Source organism: Alosa sapidissima, chromosome 1 (genome assembly GCF_018492685.1).
Source record: "Alosa sapidissima isolate fAloSap1 chromosome 1, fAloSap1.pri, whole genome shotgun sequence".
Taxonomy (NCBI): Eukaryota; Metazoa; Chordata; class Actinopteri; order Clupeiformes; family Clupeidae; genus Alosa; species Alosa sapidissima.
In genome coordinates this window covers 33,997,808-34,019,605 of record NC_055957.1, presented here as the reverse complement: position 1 = coordinate 34,019,605, position 21,798 = coordinate 33,997,808, and the positions used below count along the sequence as shown (strand labels likewise).

Below are 21,798 nucleotides of genomic sequence, written 5' to 3'. Positions count from 1 at the left end.
TTCTTTTGTCATTTCTGTATTTTGGGAACCCCAGTCTGGTCTGCATGATAAGCTTGCTCAATTCAGTTAGAATGCGTATAGTATTTACTACAGTCAGTGGTGGCCAGTGTAGCTCTATTCAGTGCAGTGTCTTTGCTCCGAGGCAACTGCTGTCTACCCGGGCTGTACCTGCTCTCCTGGTCAGCTGGAGGGAAGGACGCTAGGCGGCCATTTACGCCTGTGTTTGTTGTTTATGTTTGTTGTTTATGTGCTGGTGTGTCTGCTGCCCCTTCCACAGTAGTGACCGACAAGCAGAAGTTGACCACCTCCAAGAGCCACGGCCCGCCGCTGAGTGCCAGGAGCCAGTCTGCAACAGTAAGACCTCCTCCTTTACTCCTCCCTCCTCTTCCTCCTCCTCTGCGTCCTCCTCTTGCTGCCCTCCCCGTGGTGGTTGCGGCGCCGGCTCTTCCTGGTCGGCGGCGCGGTGCGATGCCCGGGGAGTGGCGTGTCCCTGCTGGGTGAGCGGACTGGACGCTGCTCTCCTGTCCTGTGTCTGTGCTGTCCTTGCTCGCCCTGGCCTGCTCCTGGGGGCTGTGTGCATGGTTGGGTCCCTTCTCACTGTCCCTCTGAAGCAGCGGCAGCAGCACACTCCTCCTCATCCTCCTCCTCCTCCTCCTCCTCCTCTTTCTCCTTCTGCTGCTGCTGCTGTTGCACACTGATGACGTCTGCCTTGGTCGCCTTCCTGGTTCTGATTTGTCTGTGGCTGGTTTAATCAACATGTTTGTTCCCCTCTCTCTCTCTTTCTCTCTCATTCTCTCTCCCTCTCTTTCTCTCTCTCTCTGACACTTCTTCACTGTGTCTTTGTTTCTCTCTCTCTGCCTCAGCCTCCTCTTCTCTTTTGTGAGAGAGGCTGATGCCAACGACCCAGTATTCCCGGCCGCCTGGATCGAGTTTTTTTTTTTTCTTCTTTTGGCCATGTGGGCGTGAAGTGGGTCTGGACTTGGACTCTTCCCTGGATGAGACTTTTTTTCCCCCCTTGCCATCGATTTCTGGCATCGAGGCGCAGCTGTGTGAGGTCCCCACACCCCTAATTAGCATGGATGGAAAAGAGGCCGATTGAAATGAGAAAAGAGAGATAGAGGAGAGAATGGATGGATGGACACGGCTGCGAACCGATGTCTGGACACGTGGTGGTGTGGTCACTGCTGTGTGTCGACGTGTTGTGGCGTGCTAGTTTGTGTCGTGGTGGTGGTGGTGGTGCTGTTGCCGTGTGTGTCGTGCTGTGTTTTCGTAGAGTAGACCCTTCCTCCCACACACACCCCCCACCCCCCGGTCAACCCACTCTTCCCACCTTAATGTCCCGTGAGACGGTCCAGCCTTGCACTGAAACGGGGAACAGACCATAGATGTGCCCCTCTCCACACCCCAGCCTCTCTTCCAAGCAGGCAACCCCCACTCCTCCACCAGTCCAAGGGCCCCCACCCTAATATGCCCCCTTCTCGTTGTTGCCACTCAGGGGGACGAGAAGGCATCAGGGAAGGCCTCGTCTGTCAAAACCCAGCTGCAAGTGGAAAAAAGGCGGCAGAAAAAGATTAATATAGACGAAGCAGAAGGTAAAGCTCTCCTCCGCTGCTCTCTCTCTCTCTCTCTCTCTCTCTCTCTCTCTCTCTTCTCCGCTCTCCCGCTCTCACTCTGGTGGCGTAGTGTTGTAGCTTGCGCTCTCTATGGACATGGCAGCCGTGTGTGGACTAACGCTAGCATCTGCACAGCTCTACACGGGGGGCACTCCCGCTCAGTGTTGAGAACTCTGTTCCTGTCTTCCTCTCTCCTCCCTCCCTTGTGTCCAGATTTGCTCCACTCACCATCTCTCGCATGCGTCCTTAAAGCAGAGCCAGTGGACAGGACTGTTATTGTGTTGTACAGATTGCTTTAATCATCTGTGTGTTTTTTTATTCTGTGGCGTGGTGCAGAGTTCTTCGAGCTCATATCCAAAGCTCAGGGCAAGCGAGCGGACGACCAGCGAGGTCTGCTAGACAAAAGTGACCTGGTGCTGCCCGACTTCCTGCGCCTGAACGACCAGAACGACGACGACTACGACGGCGGCTACTCTGACGGCCATCGCGGCTGCAACCAACACCACGGCAACCACCTTCGCAAGCCCCTCCTGTGCTCCACGCCCGCCGCCGACCGCGTCCGGGGCCACGAGAACGGCTCGGCCCTGAGTGCCAGCCACCAGACGCAGAGCCTGGACTCGGGCGTGACTGGTGGCGGTGGTGGGGGTCGGGGGCCTGGCCGTCGCGCCCTCATGCCCCCGTCCGGCCCGCGCCACCGTCTGCCCCGTGCCCCTGGCCCCGGACCCTCAGCCTTCTCCCCGGTGGGGCCCTCGTCCTCGGCGGACTGGCCAGGCTCGGAGCAGGGCGGCGTGGGGCGCGCCCTGGAGGACGAGGAGAGCATGGCGGACCTGACGCTGGTGGGCGAGGGCGACATCAGCAGCCCCAACAGCAGCCTGCTGCCCCCGCACGCCGCCATGGCCGACGACCCCCCTCGCCATGGCAACGGCCCCTCTGCGTCCGCTTCGGCCACCGCTGGCCAGGGACGTGCTGGATCAGGTATCTCCCCAGTGTGACCCCCCTCCCTCCAGCGTACGCACACACACACACACACACCCTCCTCACGCATGCTCACACACAGACATGTGTCGTGTGGGCATGTGTAGGACTGTGTGTCTGAGTCTGTGTCCCGTGTTATAGAGTGAGCGTGGATGCATGAGCGTTTGGTTTGCCTCTCTCTCCCCTTGACCATCGAGAATATGGCGTCATCCTGCCATCTGCCTTCATCAGGGCGATACCAGTGCCAAACCACCCACAACGTCCACCTCTGTCCAAACTCCCAGAGTCCCAGCCCAAGCACATGCTCTCTCCCTGTGTAAATACTCCTCAATGCACTTTAACAAACATTCTGAGAAAGAGACTTCTTCAGTATCATTTTTACTTTTGACTCTTGATATTACTCCTCTCCTCAACAATCACTCTTACCCACCCCCCACCCCCCCACAAGTCAGAGCACAGCACACTCGAGTTAGCCCCTCCTCACCTCACCCCCCACCTCAATGGACCACACAATGACACCTCTGTAGCCCAGCGTAGCCGCTATCACTGTTCCCAGATCTGCTGCCGCTGGCTGTCCGTTATGGCCTCCGCGGCCCCCTGGTCCAGAGGCTGTTCTCGTGACTGCCACGGCACAGGGACTCGCACTCATGCAGGTTCTGGAAAAAGAAGAAAAAGAAAAAAGAGCTGGAATCATGTGATGCGTGTTTCTCTCTCTCTCTCTCTCTCTCTCTCTCTCTCTCTCTCTCACAGACTCGGATCTGTACATAGAAGTCTCACGCCTTAGAGCGCGCAAGAGAGCAACCTGATAATAACCAGGTGTTGCTTCTAGTGTCAGGAAAGGTAGATATTATGCGTGCACACATGACATGCAGGTACACACTCACACTCACACTCACACGTTTCAAAATAGATACGATACACTGTAAGTACACATAAAATGCAGTCTACATTCAAAGCCTCTCTCATGGATAGACACACCTCTCCTGTTGATGAAGCACAAACATTCCTAGCTGCTCCTGTTCATCTGATCTTGTGTCAGTGTGCCGAGGACACTTGCTAATGTTCAGTTACTGATGTTTTATAGAAGTTCATGTTCATCTTCAGAAGAGGTCATGCATGCTGTGTACCAGTCCTGCATAGCAACAAACTCCCGAAATAAATACTTTGCTTCTTTTCTCTTTCACACACCCGTGCACACACACACACACACACACACACACACACACACTCACACACATCCATCCATCAATCGATGGCCATTGGACCTTCACCACGCCTCAAAGCTAATTAGCGCCAGTAGCCAGCGCAGTTAAATGAAGCCCGTCTCTCTCTCTCTCTCTCTCTCTCTCTCTCTCCCTCCCTCTCTCTCTCTCCCTCCCTCTCTCTCTCCCCCTCTCTCTCTCTCTCCCGAGCCCTAATCAGCAGGCATGGTGGGAGTGCGAGGCCCCCTGCGTCTGCTGTGCGCTCCATCTCTCTGATCTCCCCACGCTAGGGTCCTCTCCTGCTGTGTCTCCATCATTACTCTTCTGCTACAACTGCAATTCAACAATGCTAAACGAATGAGAATGACTGCTGCCATCGCCTTTTAAAAACAAACCAGACCATGGCCTTTTTTTTTTTTTTTTTAAATAAATATATATATACCGTATGTCGCCATGTAATATAACACAGAGAAATAATTTATCTCATGTTGTTTTTAATTTCATTGTGTTATCTGCGAAGTGAATGAGTACTAATTGTGTACATAATATTATTATTCCCTTCTCCTGTCATTTTATTATTTTTTTTTTAAGCCAATGACTGTCATTGTTGAATTGCACACCACCTCCCCTATCAGTCGTCAGTAGGTGCCTCTTCTGTTTCTGTAGACGACAGATCTGCTCGGTTTGACCTTGTGTTTGTGCAGCCTCTGTAAATAGAGCTCTAATAAATGTCCCAGGGTGGGATCACCCGTTCCCACTTTCTTTCTTTCTCTGAGTGAGTGTGTGTGTGCTGTGACTTGACCTTTTAATCTCATCTTTACATATGCCTCACCCTAGTACTCATTTTCACATGCACGCACACACACACACACACACACATACACACACACACACACACACACGCATGCACACAACTCACACACACATTCATGTGATTCAAGGTCAGTCAGTACTCTCAGGATAAGCAGGTTTCACACATATAGTATTTTCTCTTTTGGTTGCACAATTCTAACAGGAAATATGATGCAAATATTATGAAATGATGACTAAAAATGTATGAAAGGCTTGTTTTTTGTTTTGTTTTTGTGTTTTTGCACTGAGAGGTAGAATGGAGCTGGATTTGCTTAGTATTTGTCCCCTCTCCAGTCCATTTCATCCTCTTGTATTCCTCGCGTCCTACATTCCCCCTGTTGCCCTTGCTTAGGGGCTGTGTTTTGTGCAGCGTTGATAGGCTTTCTCCTGTGTGTTTCGGATGTATGGGCCCAAACCCAGCTCTCTCTCTCTCTCTCTTTCTCTCTCTCTCGGCTGAATGCTTGGTTAGGCTGCCTTTGTGTGGCTCAGAGGCCCAGCTTTCAGTGCAACAAAACGGGCCTCTGTTTCGTCCAACAAATGTACACAACCTCATCCAGAACCTCTCTGTGTGTCTGTCCTAATTTGGCCATTGTCTTATCTATTTCCCATTCAGGTTCAGTTAGGGGAGAAAAGCCTGTAGAAGCTGATGTAATCATTGCTGCCTCTCACTCTCTCTATCCCTCTTTTTTCCCCTCAGTCTCTCTCACCCTCCTTCCTTCCCTCCCTCCCTCCCTCACTGTCTCCCCCTCTCTCTCTCTCATTGCATTAGTCCATTACTCAGGGACAAGGGGTGCTTGTTCTGTCCGTCAAACTGTTTGCAGACAGGATAATGGCTTTTTTCAGCATGCCCCTCTTTTATCTGACCAGTGCAGACTGCACAGTCGATGTTGTTTCAGCAGCCCCAACAATGTTTTACAGTGCCCGTAATACCCACTGCACTCTGGTAAAACTCATGTCAAACACTTCTACTCCACCACAGAGATCTCAATGTGTGGTGTCTGGTGAAACGCAAGCATTAGCGTTCCATCCCTACACAGGCGTTTGATGGTTTGCCAGTGTTAGCCATTTGTCTTTGTTCAGGCAAGAAAAAAATGAAGCAAAATCAGACCATCTTTTTAGAATAGATGAAATGTCTTGATTCTTCTGAGTGAAAGATTTTATCTTTTAATGAGCTTTCTGAAGTGCTTATTATCAGTAAAGAACATCATAATGTGGTAGTTGAATTTCAGAGAAACTAAAGAAACAACGGATTACAGTGCAAATACTTAATCATTAACTTGACATTGTAATATGTCCATAATACTTCCAGTAACTTCATACACTCTTGACCACTGAATGCATACTAAATCATTATAACATTATCAAACTTGCTGTAGAGACCCATATATGGTCATATCATCTAATTGCTATTAGGTTTTCGAGGGCATTCATGCAGGTTTTACTAAAATATCAGTCTGTGGCTACTCTTTATGCATCCATATTAAGTAAAACATTAAGGAATATGCTATGCTGCTCTCTCACATAGTCACCTTTTGTTGTCTGGTCACCAATACAAGCAGGAGACGTGTTCATCTGCCCATCTGCTACCATTCACAACTAGGACAGTGATAGCCATGGCTCCTGCTCAAAGGCCTGGGCACCTGTGCTTTATTTTAAACCAGGTAGCTACTAGTAGCACCCCACCTGTTTCTAAGTAGCTCTCTATTAGCACAGTCTACAAAGACACCTTTAAAAAGCATACACATCTTATTCAGTGGTTTTGGGTGGAGATCAGCTATGTGAATACATGGCATGCTACTGCTAACATAAAAGCTCTCGGCCATGTCCATTTTGTCAAAGTAACTCTCAGAAGGAAAAAGGTTGGAGACCCCTCTCTTAGACCATGTAACTATGCTGCACTCACATAGACACACAGACAGATGATGAACAGGCCCATCTTTGATCCATCCGTACTGCGCTGCTTTGGCATCTCACAGGCGTATGCCTAACTTCTGCCCTCCTGGACATTAGCACACATTTCATCTGTTTACACTGCCACAGACACACACACACACACACACACCTTTAGTGTTTTATCAACAGCCACCTTTAGGTCACAAACATGCAATGAAACACTGAAACAGAGGAAACAGAGTTACCGCTACCTTTAAAACTCATCTGTTATGGAGTCATATTAAGATGTTACACCTGAAAACAGCAGAACAGGTACGTAATGCCAGTCAAAGACATGTTTAAGGCCAACAATTGGTCAAGAACAATGACTGAATAAATGAATGAATGTCATAGCAGTATAGTCTTCCTGGCAAAACTTCCACTGAAGCTTCCATCGTGTGGAGTATATCTCCTGCCAGAGCTCCACCTAGTGGCAATGGCAAAATCTCAATGCTGTTTGCGAGACCAAGTGTGGAATGCTGATTAATTGGCATGTACACACAAACTATTAATATCAGAGATCCAGATTTATATCGTGGCGTATAAATCCCTTCCAAGCCCAAACTGTAGTAGATGAGGATAGGCTCAAGCATTCCACGGAGCATTTAGCACTACTCTGCCCATGCTAAACATGGACGTTACAAAGAGTAATTACTCCAAATCATCAAAGGGCGTTTAGCTCCAAGTCCTTCCTATTAGCCTCTTCAAGTCTGTGCCTCTTTGGTCAAAGCAGCTGGATTGGTATTAGGCAGCATGGTGTGAATTATTCAGTCATGCTTATTGGAACAGTGAGAAGGATCCGCAGCCCGTGCTTTGTCAAAGAAATGAGTGCATCAATTCCCTTTATGTAGCATAGCAGGAGGCTGGAGCTGAATGGAGCATAATCACCTCTGTGATTAGAAATGCAGCAGGGATCATAACCTGCTCATTTCTGTTTATCTCTCTCTCTCTCTCGTTCACTCTGTCTGGCACTCGTTTCATCTTTTATTCTAAAGAAATGAGTAAAGGATGTGCATGATTTTCTTTTTGGACCTCTGACGACACACACACACATGTAATTATGTCTCCTTAGGGGGTCTTGTGGTTTTTGCAAATTATCTACCTCATACAGAGAGAGAAAGAGAGAGAGAGAAGTTGGAAAGGACAGATGAAAGAGTGGGGGAGAGGGGAGGACAGTGATTGGGCGTGCTGTAGAATGATGCAGAGCTGAAGCCTGGCATTACGGCTGATAGGCAAGATGAATGGGGGCAAATCACTGTTGAGATAACCTGGCCTTTCTATACATGGGGCACTGAATATAAGATATGTGTTTAGCATTTGAAAGAGGTAATTTATTAGATTATCGAGATTATTTGTCTATGTCATTGGTTTGTAAATGAGAGCCATCTGTAAGGGGCCTGACACCTTGTGTCACTGAGAAATAAATAGCTACAGTATGTGTGTTTGTGTATGCACAAGTAATGCAATTAAGTCCATGTCGATGATAGTGCAGTAGGGTTTAGGCAATGACATTTGGTTCACTGGTGATAAATGTCATCAGACCTCCTGGAGTGTGTGTGTGTGTTGCATAGCCAACCTCACAGGTCATTGCACACACACTAACTTAATTTTATCATCATATATTATATAGTATCAAGTATACTTTCTGTATGACGTTCATTCTAAACGTCATAACTAAATACTGTATAATGCAGATAATTTTAGATAGATAGATAGATACTTTATTGATCCCCAAGGGGAAATTCAAGTTTTATATACATGCAAAAGGAAGAAGAACAGCAGCTTTGTATGTAAGACCATGGATATTCATCTCTCTCTCTCACACACAGTGAAGAATGTGGATCAGTGTAGCAAATAAATCACCAACAATGCAGAAAGGAACCATAACGGAGTATCACGTTCCTTATGGTTCTTTGGATGATACTTGAAAACTAACCAGTGGGCAAAATAATAGAACAGTGGTCACCTTCCTTTAAAGATTTTTCTCTATCTGTCTTAGTGCTGGGGGGTCAGACTACGATTTAATTACGACCTCATGATTGCATGTCAGTGCAGACCTCCTCCTCCTTCAGTGGAGGTCAAATAGGAGTTACGCATATGCACGTGGATGATTTTTGGCTAGCTCCAAGCCTATAGAGTGGCAGACTCTTTCTTTTGCATTTTATCTCTCCCTTTCACCCCATACGCTATCTCTCGTTCAGCCCTTTCTCTCACCTCTGTCACTTTCGGGTGTCTGTATCTCTGCTCAATCAACCTCTCTCTCTCTTCCCTCTCCCTGTCCTTCCAGTAGATGGCAGTGCATGTTAATGACTCTGAGGGTATAGAGCCCCCCCCCCCCCCCCCCCCCCCCCCACACACACACACACACACACCTCCCCCCTTTCCCCAGAGGCTTGCTTCCAGTAGAGTGAAGTCATGTTACGATTCTGTGCATATACACATATACTTAAGCCTACTGACCTTCCCTGCCCAGGCAGACAGCACACTATATATGCTAATAATCACACATCACTGAATGTGCTATTAAACACACACATCTTGCTTGAAAAAGACTTACAGTCCTGTGAAGATACAGTCCTGTGAAGCACTGTTGTGAAAGGCTTTACATTTCAGCAGTTTAGCAACAACAAGAGACTTAATGGCTTTGTTAGCCATTTGTTTGCAATCGATCTGGACCGGAGGCCGCCCAAAGCTGTAAGATGAAATGGACAGACAGAGGTGTTTTGGTCAATCATCAATACACATCATGCTCTCAAAGGGAACCTGGAATGGAGGTTGTACATGTGTGGCGTCAAGGTTAGAACAGTCTGACCTTGAAATGTGTATGTGTGTGTGTGAGAGAAAAAGAGAGAGCGCGTGTGTGTGGTGTGCGTGTGTGTGGAGGTGTTCTTTTGTGGCAAGAATGGAACACGATTAGTAAGGCTATCCTGAGAAATTCTGACACCTAACTTTTTGGCATAGGGATTTTTGAAATTCAGTTACCACCATCACATGCCCCAGTATCTACACACACACACACACACACACACACACACACACACACACACACACACACACACACACACACAGACACCTCTTACTTGATTTTTCCCCTCTAAACCCATACTCTTCAGGCAAAGACAGGAGACTGCAGGAGGAGCGCTCCAGGGGTTATAAGCCCTCCCAACACAAGAGGGTGCCATCAGTACCACCACCACCAGCAGGAGCAGCTCCTCCACCCCCACCCAGGGCTCGGTCCCGCGAGCGACCCAGGAAGATCTCCTCGTCTGCGGGCCGCGCACTGGACGTGGATCGTGTCCACTCAGAGCCCAGGGGCAGGAGGCCCAGGGACGCTGGGCTGGGCCCCGGGATGGACAGGGTGGTGGGGGACCTGCAGAGCCGCAGGGGCCGCATGAGGACTGGGGTGTACCAGACCTCCAACCTGCCCTCCCTGCTGCCAGTCAGAGCCCAGCAGGACAGCCAGGCGGACAAGGGCAAGCCCAAGGCCACCTTCGTCTAGCGGCCACCAAGGACAAGGGCGAAAACAACAACCTACAGCAGCCACAATACGCATCTGTTTGTCTGGTGCCTTGTGGATGATGTACTTATTCACTATGGTTAATGCAAAGACTTTAACAAACTCTTTAACTCACTTTGTGAGTTATTATGAAGGGGGTGTTGCCACCAAATGGAGACCTGTCAAGCATGGGCATTTGCACATCATACAAAATATTTTGTAAAAAGGTTTTAATTCACAATGTACACTAGTACTCTTTGATACAGTTTAAATTATTTTTTTCATTAACAGAAAATAATTTTGTCGATTTAGTAGTGTTGGGTGTTACTTCTAAGGATACTGCAAAGTGAAGTCATGGATTAGGGCACAAAGGAAACAACATGCTGAACATTATTTACAAATTAAACATTGTAAGATGGGTGCAAATTGTACTTGAGCAGTTAACAAACTTGGTTGAGAGCCTCCTGTTCTCTCTGAATGTTAATAGTGATGGTTCAGCATGGGCTCTGTTGTACTGACCATCTGGACTAGAAACTGATTCTCACTGGCCAGATGCTCTCCAGTGAAGAACAGACAGTAGATCAGTAATATGGAGATTTGTGAGGTTGGAAGAAAACAGTGAAAGAAATATAAAAAGAAGATTACGCAGTCCACTCCTATGAAAGAAGGAAACCGCACAAAAGGCAGGAAAGCAGGGACAGCCCAGAGGTCCTGAGGCATTTCTTTTGTAGAGCTGCAGAAGTCTTCATTTATCACACATTTGTCAAATTAAAATGTTATGGTCTCTTGGCACTTTGTTATTCTTTGTACTGTGGACAGGCAGCTGCCTCCATAACCAAAACAGAGCACTGATTTAATGCAGTTTGATGTGTTTACAAGAATATTGTGGTGGCAGGAGATGTGACATTTTTTACGGTGATATGGTGACTAACAAAATCATCACACTCATCACAGTACTATCACAGTGTTGTGCATGTATCATAAATGCACTTAAACAATATGAGTTAGTATCACAAAAGCAACCGGTTCCTTGAAATGTATAATTTCATAATGTCATGAATGAAAGAGATGCAGTCAGAATAGGCATAAGTCTACTTGTTGTTAGGCCTATTTGTTCACTTTGAAAAGTGGTTGAGCTTCAATGTCACATCAATGTCAGATGTAATTCAGCTTTCATTGTGTTGACAATGTTCAAATAATGAAATGGAACATCTTCATTAAAACTTTACGTTGCACTGTATTGGTGTAGATTGCAACATGCATTATCTAGGCTATGTAAGGACAAACATTCTTGAAATAGCTGGCAAATTTTGAGTCATTAAAGTTTAATTCAATTTAGTGTCCTTTAAACAAACACAGTGACACATGCTGACAACTGGCCAAGCTGTAGAAGGTAGAAGAGAGACAGAGAGAGAGAGCTTGGGTGGTGGGACCATGTCTGTATACCACCAGTGAAGACAGCTATTAAAGTTATTTTGAAAGTGACCCCCTCAGACTCTAGCAGAGCAGCGACGCTGACCGCACACAGCTGTTCGGAATCATGACAGAAGATGACGGATACCGTTGTCGTGGAGGGCCAAGTTAAACTTCGAGATGGGAAAAAGGTCTCTAAACATCATGGATGGAATATATTGTGAACATTTCCAAGTCGACAATGCCGTGGTAATATCAAAATAACCGTTTGTGTGTTTCTATTTTGGTTTTCTTCAAATGACCAGTGGAGAAACAGATGGGTCGTTTTGAGGAAACCGTCCCCGGTCGCAGGTATGGCGCCTACAATAGTTTGCTAGTTTGACAAACTCAGGACAGAGATTAAAGCTGGACTAGCCTATGCCTTTTGTTGGTCTATGCTAAATGTTTCATTTATTGTAGGCTACTAACCAGGCTTAGCGGCGCTGTCACTATTTTGTGAATGAAATAGATCTTTGGCATCCAAATGCACAAGCTCGAATTTCATTCTATTTGCACGTGGGTCAAGTGCACTTGGATATAAATTTATGATGGAACTTGCAATAACATTGCATATTAAGCTAATGTTTCTGTCCTAAGTCTATTTAATTTGTATTTATTTATTTTTATATGCTAATTATTTCAATAAAAGCTAACATTAAGTCACTTAACTCAACGGTTTGAGTCATGAAGCTATGTCAGGTTATAACTGGCAATAATTTGCTATTACATTTAGATAATATTTACCATCATTTGGAGGCGCATTTAGATAGGCTATGTGATTAAATTGATTTAAATGCGTAAACAGAACTTAGGCTAAATCAGCCTGAATTATCTAACTATTTTTACAAAACTTTAAAACTTGGGTGGCTTGCCAATATATGTGTTGTGTTAACTTGTCTAGTAGCTGTAAATCTATAGGCTGTTCTTACATAATTAGTGATGATAGCCTATACTTGCTAAGCATACACACACACACACACACTCTCTCCCCCTCGTACACACACACACACACACACATTTTTGCAGTTTAATAATTTAGTCCACAGCTGTTTGGTCGGATCACGTCTATAGCCTGTTATGACAGCTGTGTTCTCCCACACTCGCCTTGTTGCCTATTAGCGGTATTAACCAAAGTCATATGACGTAGTGAAATCCTCTGTGTCATGACGACAGTGTGGTCAAAGCAAACAAACTTCAGCCTGCATGTTTTATTCAACAATCTACTGTATTTGCACTCAGAAAAAAATCGTTGTGAAACCCAGAGTTGTGCTCCAGACTCTTTGGCTATTCTGCAGGAGAACTGTTACTGCACTGCCTGGGTTGTGACCGCTCCTACAGTAGCTTGTTAGAAAGTCAAATGATTATAAAGACAGTCTGTCTAAACAGCACCCTTTTAAAGCCAATATTTAAATGTGAAATTGTGTTTTCTTAGCTGAAGTAGTCACTCGGTGACAGTATTGGCCCTTTTTGTCATTTTGTCACTGATCTACAAAAAACCCCAACAAAGCATGAAATGCGAGGAGCCTGTTAGGAGCACTAGAATAACTGACTGATCTTGACATCATGGTTTGAGCATGGACAACAAAATAAGTCAACCGCCACATCTGGGCAGGAGAAGGACAGTTGGTGGTGTGAAGAGTAAGACAGCCTAGAACCAGGAGAGGAACACCTTGGCTAGAATGTCTAAGCTCGTCTTGCAATGGAGAATGTACATTGACATGTACATTTTGTGAGAAACTCCACAAAAGTAATAAATTAACCTCCAATACCAAGTAATTTATCAGCTAGTGGCACATGATGAGATATATGTGAATAGTGGATGAATAAACAATTTATTGTAGGTCATATGTTAAATGTAACCAATATCAATTAAATTTAATGCAAAGTAAAAATGGGCAAGTGCATTACATGAAGTTAGACACAGAGATACTTTAGATTGTAATTAAACTATGATCAGACTGCTGCACACCTCACAAGGATATGTTTAAGACCAAACATGAATGTAATACTCACACAATACATTTCACAGATAACTTGGGGATCAGTACCAGAGGTTTGATGATGGGAGCGGAGAGCCAAAGTGAAAAGTTCCCTGAGTGAACTGTACTTAAGCAATATGGCACGTGTGGGAATGAGACTAGAAAAGGCCACTCTCATGGCTGCTGTGATTTGGGGGTATCCTTTATTGGGATTTTGCGTCTCTCATCTCGTTTCAGACTGTCTGTCCCTGCTGGTGTACAAGGACAAAGCAGAGAGGCACAAGGGCCACCGTGAGCGCAGCTGCCTGACCCTGGGGGACATCTGCGGCCTGGAGCTTGGCCTGAGCTACGAGGGCGTGGGCTTCACGCTGGCCATCATCAGCCTCACGCAGGCCGTGCTGCTGGGCTTCGACCGCAGGGAGAACCTGCTCACCTGGGACCTGCGCATCCGCTACAGCCTGGGGGAAGGTGAGACATATGGACGGGGGAGGCTGTTGTTGTCGACGTGCAGGTGTGATGTGCAGGTGCATGCTGGCTCGTGGTGTGCATGGTGTAGGTTGGAGTTTTGGATGGATCAGTGGGGTGGGTAGATCCATGTCTGTGGATGAGCTGTGACTGCTGTTGATGACCAGCTTGAGGTATTGTTTTTCTAGTTCTCTTTCTTCCTCTCTCTCCCTCAGACTCTCTCTCTCTCTCTTTCTCTCTCTCTCTCTCTTTCTTTTAATCTATCTCTCAAATAGTCCAAGAATCCTGTCATTTGCATGTGCCTATAGCACAGATAAGTGTGTGCGTGTGAGTGTGTGCATGTGTGCACCTTTCTATCACACCTTTGGCCAATAGTTGGTCATGAGTTGCTTTTTAGGAACACACTGTTCATTTAAGAACTCTGCACTATAGATTTGTGGCACTATTATATTAATGTCCCTCTACAACACCCCTGATATTGTGTGTGATTGTGTGTGTGTGTGTATGTGTGTGTGTGTGGTGTGTGGTGTGTGTGTGTGGTGTGTGTGTGTGTGTGTGCATTAGTATGTACCATAGACTTGAGTATGTATTCACGTTGTGTGTTTGTTTGTTAGACCTGTGTGCACGTGGATGAGTGCCCCAGGTCAAGTCACACCCCCAGATTCCGTGCGCAGCAACATGTGAAGCAATCGTGGCCCAGCTTGAAAGTTCAAAATGGCTTCCAAGGGTGTCAGGGCTCTTAACAGAGCTGTTTGTTTCTCAGAAATGTGCTTCCAATAAAACATGACTTCCATTTAAATATGACTTTCGATATTTTATCGTCAAAGCTGAACTGCAGCCAAAAGCAAACATTGTGAAAGGTTGAAACATTGTTTAAGTTTGCTTAAAGTACACATTTCAGCATGTGTGTGGATTGGTTTAAAAAACAGTTCTCTACACCCCAGTGTATATAAAGTGTGTTGCTGGTCACACAAGCTCAGGATCCGATGCATATGTTGTGAAGTCCGTCCGTCATTTTCTTGCACAGCGTTAACTGTGAGCTGTGTGTACTGTGCCCCCCCCCGACCTCAGATCATAGATCAGCGTTATTCTTAGCTCTAAAATGAACAAAGGCATCCACGCGCTGAGGGCACTGGCTTGATCTTATACCAGAAGCAGTCCAATCACGAGATGGCCTCCACTCTTTTCCCTGTTGGTGAACTTCTGTTCTAAATCTGTTCGTCTGAAGTTCAGGGCCCAGGGTGTCCATTGTTGTCTGATCAATGAGAGAGAGAGAGAGAGAGAGAGAGAGAGAGAGAGAGAGAGAGAGAGAGAAAGACACGATCCTCCCCTTTTTCCAAGTGCTACAGCTGATGTCGTTTTTCCGTCACAATCTGTTTACCTAGTTTTGCTTCTTCATAAGTTTGTTTACTGACGTGTGGCAGGCAGAGACGGGATGACAAATTAGGTCCAGTGCAGCGGTGGGAGATATCTCATGGCTTGTATTGCTGCCATCGCTCTTGCACAGAGGTTCTGCACACACAGCTGTCACTTCTGATGCTTGATCAGGGATGTCGTCACAATCTATTTCACTTCTGTGCTGAGCTGGATGAGTGCCCAGCGCCACATCTGGAGTTGTGCTACAGTCTCTCTCTCTCACTCTCTCTGTCTCTCTCTCTCTCTCTCTATCTCTCTCTCTCTCTCTCTCTCTCTCACTCTCTCTCTCTCACTTTCGCTCGCTCTCTCTTTCTCTCTGTATGTGTGTGTGTTTTTGTGTATCTGTGTGTGCACATTGTAGCCATGCATGTGTTTGTGTGTATGCGTGTGCAAGCTTTATTTGTTGAGAATGACAAATGATTGATCTGTGATGTTTGTAATGGTTGGGATGCCACAAGCTGTGCTCTAATGTAGATCCCTATGGTAGTTAATCTCCAGCACATTTTAGTGAGCGCTGTGGAGTCTCGTAGGTCATTTCAGCCAGTCTCCTAAAGATTTGGCAAAGCTGGTGAATCAGTTAGCAGATCTGTTGGAATGAGATGGACAAGCAGATGGATGAGTCTTGTTCTGACACCATAATATTAATTCAGAGAGAGATAGTTTGTGTGTGTGTGTGTGTGTGTGTGTGTGTGTGTGTGTGTGTGTGTGTGTGTGTGTGCGTGCGAATGTGTGTGGAGGTGTTGTTTTGTGGTAAGAATGGCACACGATTAGCCAGGCAATCCTGAGAAATTCTGATGCCTTGTTGGCATATTAGGGATTTTTGAAATTCAGTTCTCTCACTTTGAGATTTTAATGAAGCAGAGAGTGTCCACTCCTGAACCCTCCTGGACATGTTCCCCTGTGTCTGTTATGGTTCTCTAGACTGGACACAGGGTTCTGTGTTTTTACACATCTGTGTGGACAGAACCTCAGCATGCATAACATGCATTTAACACTGGCTTTGTCTGACTGGCTATTCATCTTTAGACCTGCCCCATTATGTTTCCCTGACATTATGTACACAAAGGAAGCCATATTGGCTGGAAAACACTGAAACGATGAATGATGAATGAAGGCTTAGAAAGGGGGTTTTGCTAATGGTTTCTATATAAATACTTTCTAATGGCCTCCCTCATTTATCAAGTTCTATGGTAATAGCATTGTGTCACTGCCTAAATGATTAATCAGTGAGAGGAATATAAAGGATAGTATGTCAAATGAACAGACTATTGATTCAGTGTTTCAGTGTTATTTTCACCATAGAACATTACCCATGACTCCAGATGTGAAATGAAATCATTTAACATCTTGGCCATGTTACTCATGCTATCTGGGAGAATAATAGTCTTCCACTGTGTTGGACCACCTCACGAGGTAACAATGCATACTAATGTATGACATTCCATGCAGCCATTTCATTTTGCAGCATTCAGACAATTCAGCCTTGAAGCTGTGACCACTGTCAGGATTTAAATGCCAGTGACATGTTAGGATGATCAGAGGTGGAAAAAGTACGAAAATATTGTACTCAAGTAAAAGTACCAATACCTTGATGAAATATTACTTAAGTACAAGTTAAAATACCGATCTGAAAATGTACTTAAGTAAAAGTAAAAAGTAGTTAATTTAAAATGTACTTTAAGTAAAAGTTACTTAGTTTCTTTCTATATAATGTTTTTTGGGGGGGGCGGGGGGTACCAGAACAACCAGTTTTACCAGAGACTTTCTACTGAGGAGATACAGCACTCAAAAAATCCTCCATAGTAATGCATGGGGTTAGTCAGTTATCTACAAATATCACAACCCTTCCGCGGCAAAACGTTGACATGTGAATACATTGAGCCAATCATGTGGTGTGTTGTAAAATACATTGAGCCAATCATGTGGTGTGCTGTGAAGACATCGTGCCAATCATCTGTTGTGATCTCGCTGCTGGAGCAAGATTGGTGTCGTGAAGCCTTACGCACACGCATTTCTGCCGAAATAGATGCATGATAAGTGCCCAAAAAGTGTTGCAATATGGCCGCCGAGTGGAGGTACTTGCCTGAAAAAGACTTTGGTCCTAGCTCGAGTTGCTGCAGCCAGCAGCTAAGGCAGCCATGTTCATGCTCCCAGTGTGTAGCGCTGTAGCTGCAGCAACTCGAGCTAGGTAAAACCGATTGTTTCAGTTTTGTTCATACCGACAGTACTCGGTGACGTTGAGAAATGGAGATCTATGTGAAAAATCACCGGAGTTCTCCTTTAAGAGCAGTAGTTGATTTTCAAAGTTAGTTGCACTTATCCTTGCGTCGCTTTGCAGTGAACAGTAATCCAGCACAACTGAAAAGCCCCTCACAGGCAGCTGAGGCAGGCAGGCCAATGTTGAGTTGCAGAGTTTTTTTTTATATTTGGAAACGAGCAGGTTCAGCAGATTAAAGGGCGTCAAACTGGGGGGGAAAGTGGGAAGTCCCCAATGGAGGAGAGGGCCCTTGAAAAGTGGAATACGGGGGGTACAACATTTTCACCAGGCATTAGTAATAACTCAGGTAATCCACACATAAAAAATCCAAATAACTCCATAAGTAGAGTCATGTGTAATGAAGTGGAATAACACAGGGAAAAAGTATTGAACAAGCTAAGAAAAAGCACTAAGGCAAGGAAAGGGAAGGAACGAGCTGGAATCTGTAAGTAGTTAGAGTAGTTATCCTTTCTATCTGTGCAAATTAATATAAGCTTGGTTAGTATATTGATGGGCTATAAAAAGGTTTTTCATTACCAAGGTGTCACACAAGAAACATTTCATGATGGATAAAAGCAAAAAGCTCTCCCAAGACCTTTGCAACCTTATTGTCGCAAAACATATCAATGAAACTGGTTACAGATTTCAAAACTTCAGAATCTTCAGTAAGCAGCATGGGAGCCATTATCTGCAAGTGGAAGAAACATCACTGCCATGCAGGATCTCCTCGCAATATGACCAGGGAGTCAGAAGGATAGTCGATTCCAAGAGCCAAGGACCACTCGGAGAAAGCTCCAGAAAGACTTGAAGGCAGCCAATTCAATTAAATTCAATTAAACAGTTCTGGAAGTAACTAAAGATCAGGATTCACAAGAGGGACCCCTGGAATCTGTTTAGAACAATGGGCCAAAATCACACCTGATACTGTGACTAATACGTTTTGTCATACAGGAAATGTCTTGAAGCTGTCTTTACAAACAAAGGCTTTTCCACAAAGTATTGAAGAAATTTCAGTAGGCACGTTCAATACTTTTTTCCTGTGTCATTCCACTTTAATACACATAACTCTTATGTTTGAATTTTTTATATGTGTGTTAATATAATGTGTGGTGAAAATTTCGAATAGACGCACTGGAAGTTTAAGCTTATTACTGGGGGAAAAAAAAAAAAAAAAAAAAAAAAAATATATATATATATATATATATATATATATATATATATGTCCACCATATATTTATTTTACCTGAATATTTTAAAATGAATGTCAGACGAAATTTAAAGTTTGACTGACTGGATTTTGTATACAAAACATAATGAAAACTGTCTAAGGTCACTCTCACTCTCCCTTGCTAAAGAGCTAAATGGTTTAGTCCGCCTGCACGATTCATAAGGTAGTCTATCTTTTGTTTATTTAGTTGAGCATCACTAGTAGTGGACTGCTAATTGTTGTGCTGCTGGTGCAATGTCTTTCTCCAAGAAAGCCAAGTCAGGTTACTAAAAAGATTATTGAATATATCTCCGCAATCATTAGTGCTAAAACGAACTGAGACAACCCATTGAAATAGCGGAAAATACACTTTCATGGGTTAGGCTACACATGTAATCTGATGCATCTCGTGATCCAGCTCCATCTCCATCACTTTCAGAAAGACTGCATGGCGCCAGCTTGATTCATGTCCTGTTGTAGGCTACATGCTGATCATTATCACTAGGCTAGTGTTTAGGGCGCGATTTCTTTTCTCTCCCTTTCTGTTTTCTTTAGTCTTAACTTTTTTTTTTTTACTCAAGTAACGGATGGGATTTTTTACGTAGCGAAGTACAATACTTCACTCAAAATGTAATCAAGTAAAATTTAAAATACCGATTTTATAAACTATTAACAAAATACACAGAAAAAACTACTCAATACAGTAACGTGAGTAAATGTATTTCGTTAGGCCTACTTTCCACCTCTGAGGATGATCCATTATGCTCACCTGGCGAATGAGAATAATTGTCCTTCATCTCTAAAAAAAACACTAATTGTTGAATTTTATAAAATAATATGTCTCGTTAATTGAGATATATCTGCTATTATTTTATCTTCATATGATCATATGCTGTAATCTGTGTAGTAATGTGTGTAATGTGTGGTAGTCATGTGTAGTAATGTGTGTGTAATGTGTAGTAGTCATGTGTAGTAATGTGTGTGTAATGTGTGGTAGTCATGTGTAGTAATGTGTGTGTAATGTGTGGTAGTAATGTGTGTGTACCTCGGCCTGTAGGTGTTCACCCCAAACCCACTGTGTATCAGCCCACAGGTTTAACGTCCATGTCCTCCCAGGCACCAAACTAGAGAGTGGACCCGCCACCCTTCATTTGTGTAACAACCTGCTCGTCGTCACCAGGGACCTCCCTCCGGTTGTTGCCGGCCAATGGAAACTCTCTGATCTGCGGCGGTATGGAGCAGTGCCCAATGGCTTTGTCTTTGAGGGCGGGACTCGCTGCGGCTGCTGTGAGTAGCTGTTTTTTTGTTTTAATACAAGTGAAGAAAAATACTAAGTGCTGAATTTAACATGAGTGTGTGAGTTGGGTACGGTTCATAGCAACAGGCAATCAAGTTATTTATGGGTGTCACGTGGATCTCATAGAGCTGTAGCTGATAGACTTTTCTGATAGACTGATAGACTTTTCTTGTCTCCTTTTAAAGTCTCTTTTCTAATGTATTATTCAGATGAGTTGCTCTGTCCCTGGAGACTCCTCTTTCATGTGAAAGTATGTTGCATGAAATCAGTTTTCATCACACTTTTGCGCGTGACACATGAATTGGGCCCCATCTGCCATTCCAAACTACCTGACTCACTCCACAAACAGTTGTTCCCCATTTGCTCTAGTAGCTCACTCCCCCCAACTGGCTCCAGAGTTTCAGCCTGTACTAAATACACAGACTCAAAGACTCTGCTAATACGTGCAGCGTTCGTGTCCATTAGAAGCCGGCTAATTAATTTGTCGCCCACCTAATCTGTGACATTCGAAGAATCTGCCAAGCGTCTGCAGGACCCCCGGTCAGTAATTTCAGGAACTCGAGGCAGTTTTATGCATTTAGGGAGTGGTGTTGTGCGCACAGGGCCCTGTGCCAACTAGGCTGTCCATAAATATGCCCGACCAGATGCCAAGTCCAGAGGACAGACGGCATGGTCATCACAGGCCACTGAGTCTCGGAGTGACTGAGCGATTTATTTAACGTCTATCTCTCCTCTGTGCTCCTGGTGAAACAAGTCCCTTTAAAATCAATCTATTACTACTCGTAATGGTGAAGTCGGACTGAAAGAGCACGCTGAATTATTCATTGCTCTCTGCTCCCTACACAATAGTGCAAGAAACAACAACATAAGAGACATCTTAATGAAGTTTCAGCTGTGAGAGAATTGCAGTAGGTGAATAATATAGAAAGGGAAATTGGATTTAGACTCAATTTGTTTCTGCCAATGCTTTCTCAGCTTTGTCCAGTGGCAGTGATATTCAACAGATTTGCCCCGGGCGCATCATTAATAACAGAGCTTACCTCATGTAATTAAGATAATACATTAATGACCTTTGATTGGAGGAGACTAGCACACAGCCCCACATTCAATTACATGATGTCATTACTGGATCAAATGGATGTGTTTAAGAAGAAATTAGCTTATTTTATATCGCTGAGCCACGTAAAACACAGGCCACAGTCTCACACATCTGACAGAAGGACTCTATTGTGCAGTGAGGTGCCGGAGAAATATAATTTCACTTCGGTTCATCAGTTAGCTTGATGGGTGTGTGGCGTGCCTTCAGATACACTTTAGAGTGTAATTCTGCTGGCTCGTCAGTTTGTGCCAAGTTGAAAGAGCGGGCAAGATGAATGCTTCACTCCGCCACATATTGCAATAACCCTGAGATGAAAAAAAAGCAAAAAAAAGCAAACGCAGCTCTACAAAAAATGTGCTGCATGGATATTTTATCTGTGACTTTTAAGACCTAATAAATATCTGAAGCTCATCAGTTAAATTAATAATTCATACTGAAATGTTGGCAAAAACAGCAATTTGCAAATGCAATACTCAGTCCTTCACAAAACCCACCCTTATTTTGATGCTCACTTTCTTTGACTGAAAATGAGAGGATCTTCAGCAGTAGCGTGGGA

The 21,798-nt window shown here is 44.7% G+C and overlaps 2 protein-coding genes across 7 annotated transcripts in view; both read left to right on the top strand.

The window, feature by feature from the left end:
• rgs12b (regulator of G protein signaling 12b) overlaps positions 1 to 10,686 on the top strand; it is a 64,727-nt gene extending 54,041 nt beyond the window's left edge. For 2 of the 3 annotated variants that reach the window (XM_042101370.1, XM_042101361.1), the window contains 4 exons: positions 278 to 354; positions 1,496 to 1,592; positions 1,950 to 2,588; positions 9,688 to 10,686. In XM_042101370.1, the coding sequence (XP_041957304.1) occupies positions 278 to 354; positions 1,496 to 1,592; positions 1,950 to 2,588; positions 9,688 to 10,073 (1,199 nt within the window). In that variant the 3' untranslated portion in view covers positions 10,074 to 10,686. Of the gene's footprint in view, positions 1 to 277; positions 355 to 1,495; positions 1,593 to 1,949; positions 2,589 to 9,687 lie in introns of those variants that run through there. The other variant, XM_042101374.1, reaches the window with a different exon arrangement.
• An 809-nt stretch (positions 10,687 to 11,495) lies between these two features.
• The window catches only part of dok7b (docking protein 7b), a 26,311-nt gene continuing 16,008 nt past the window's right edge, over positions 11,496 to 21,798 (top strand). For 2 of the 4 annotated variants that reach the window (XR_006034882.1, XM_042108606.1), the window contains exons 1-4: positions 11,496 to 11,674; positions 11,789 to 11,834; positions 13,739 to 13,969; positions 19,933 to 20,133. Coding sequence is in view for 3 of the 4 variants with exons in the window: in XM_042108606.1 (XP_041964540.1) it covers positions 11,621 to 11,674; positions 11,789 to 11,834; positions 13,739 to 13,969; positions 19,933 to 20,133 (532 nt within the window). In the remaining variant the exon portion in view is untranslated. The remainder of the gene's footprint in view (positions 11,675 to 11,788; positions 11,835 to 13,738; positions 13,970 to 19,932; positions 20,134 to 21,798) is intronic. The other 2 variants (XM_042108605.1, XM_042108603.1) reach the window with 1 other exon arrangement.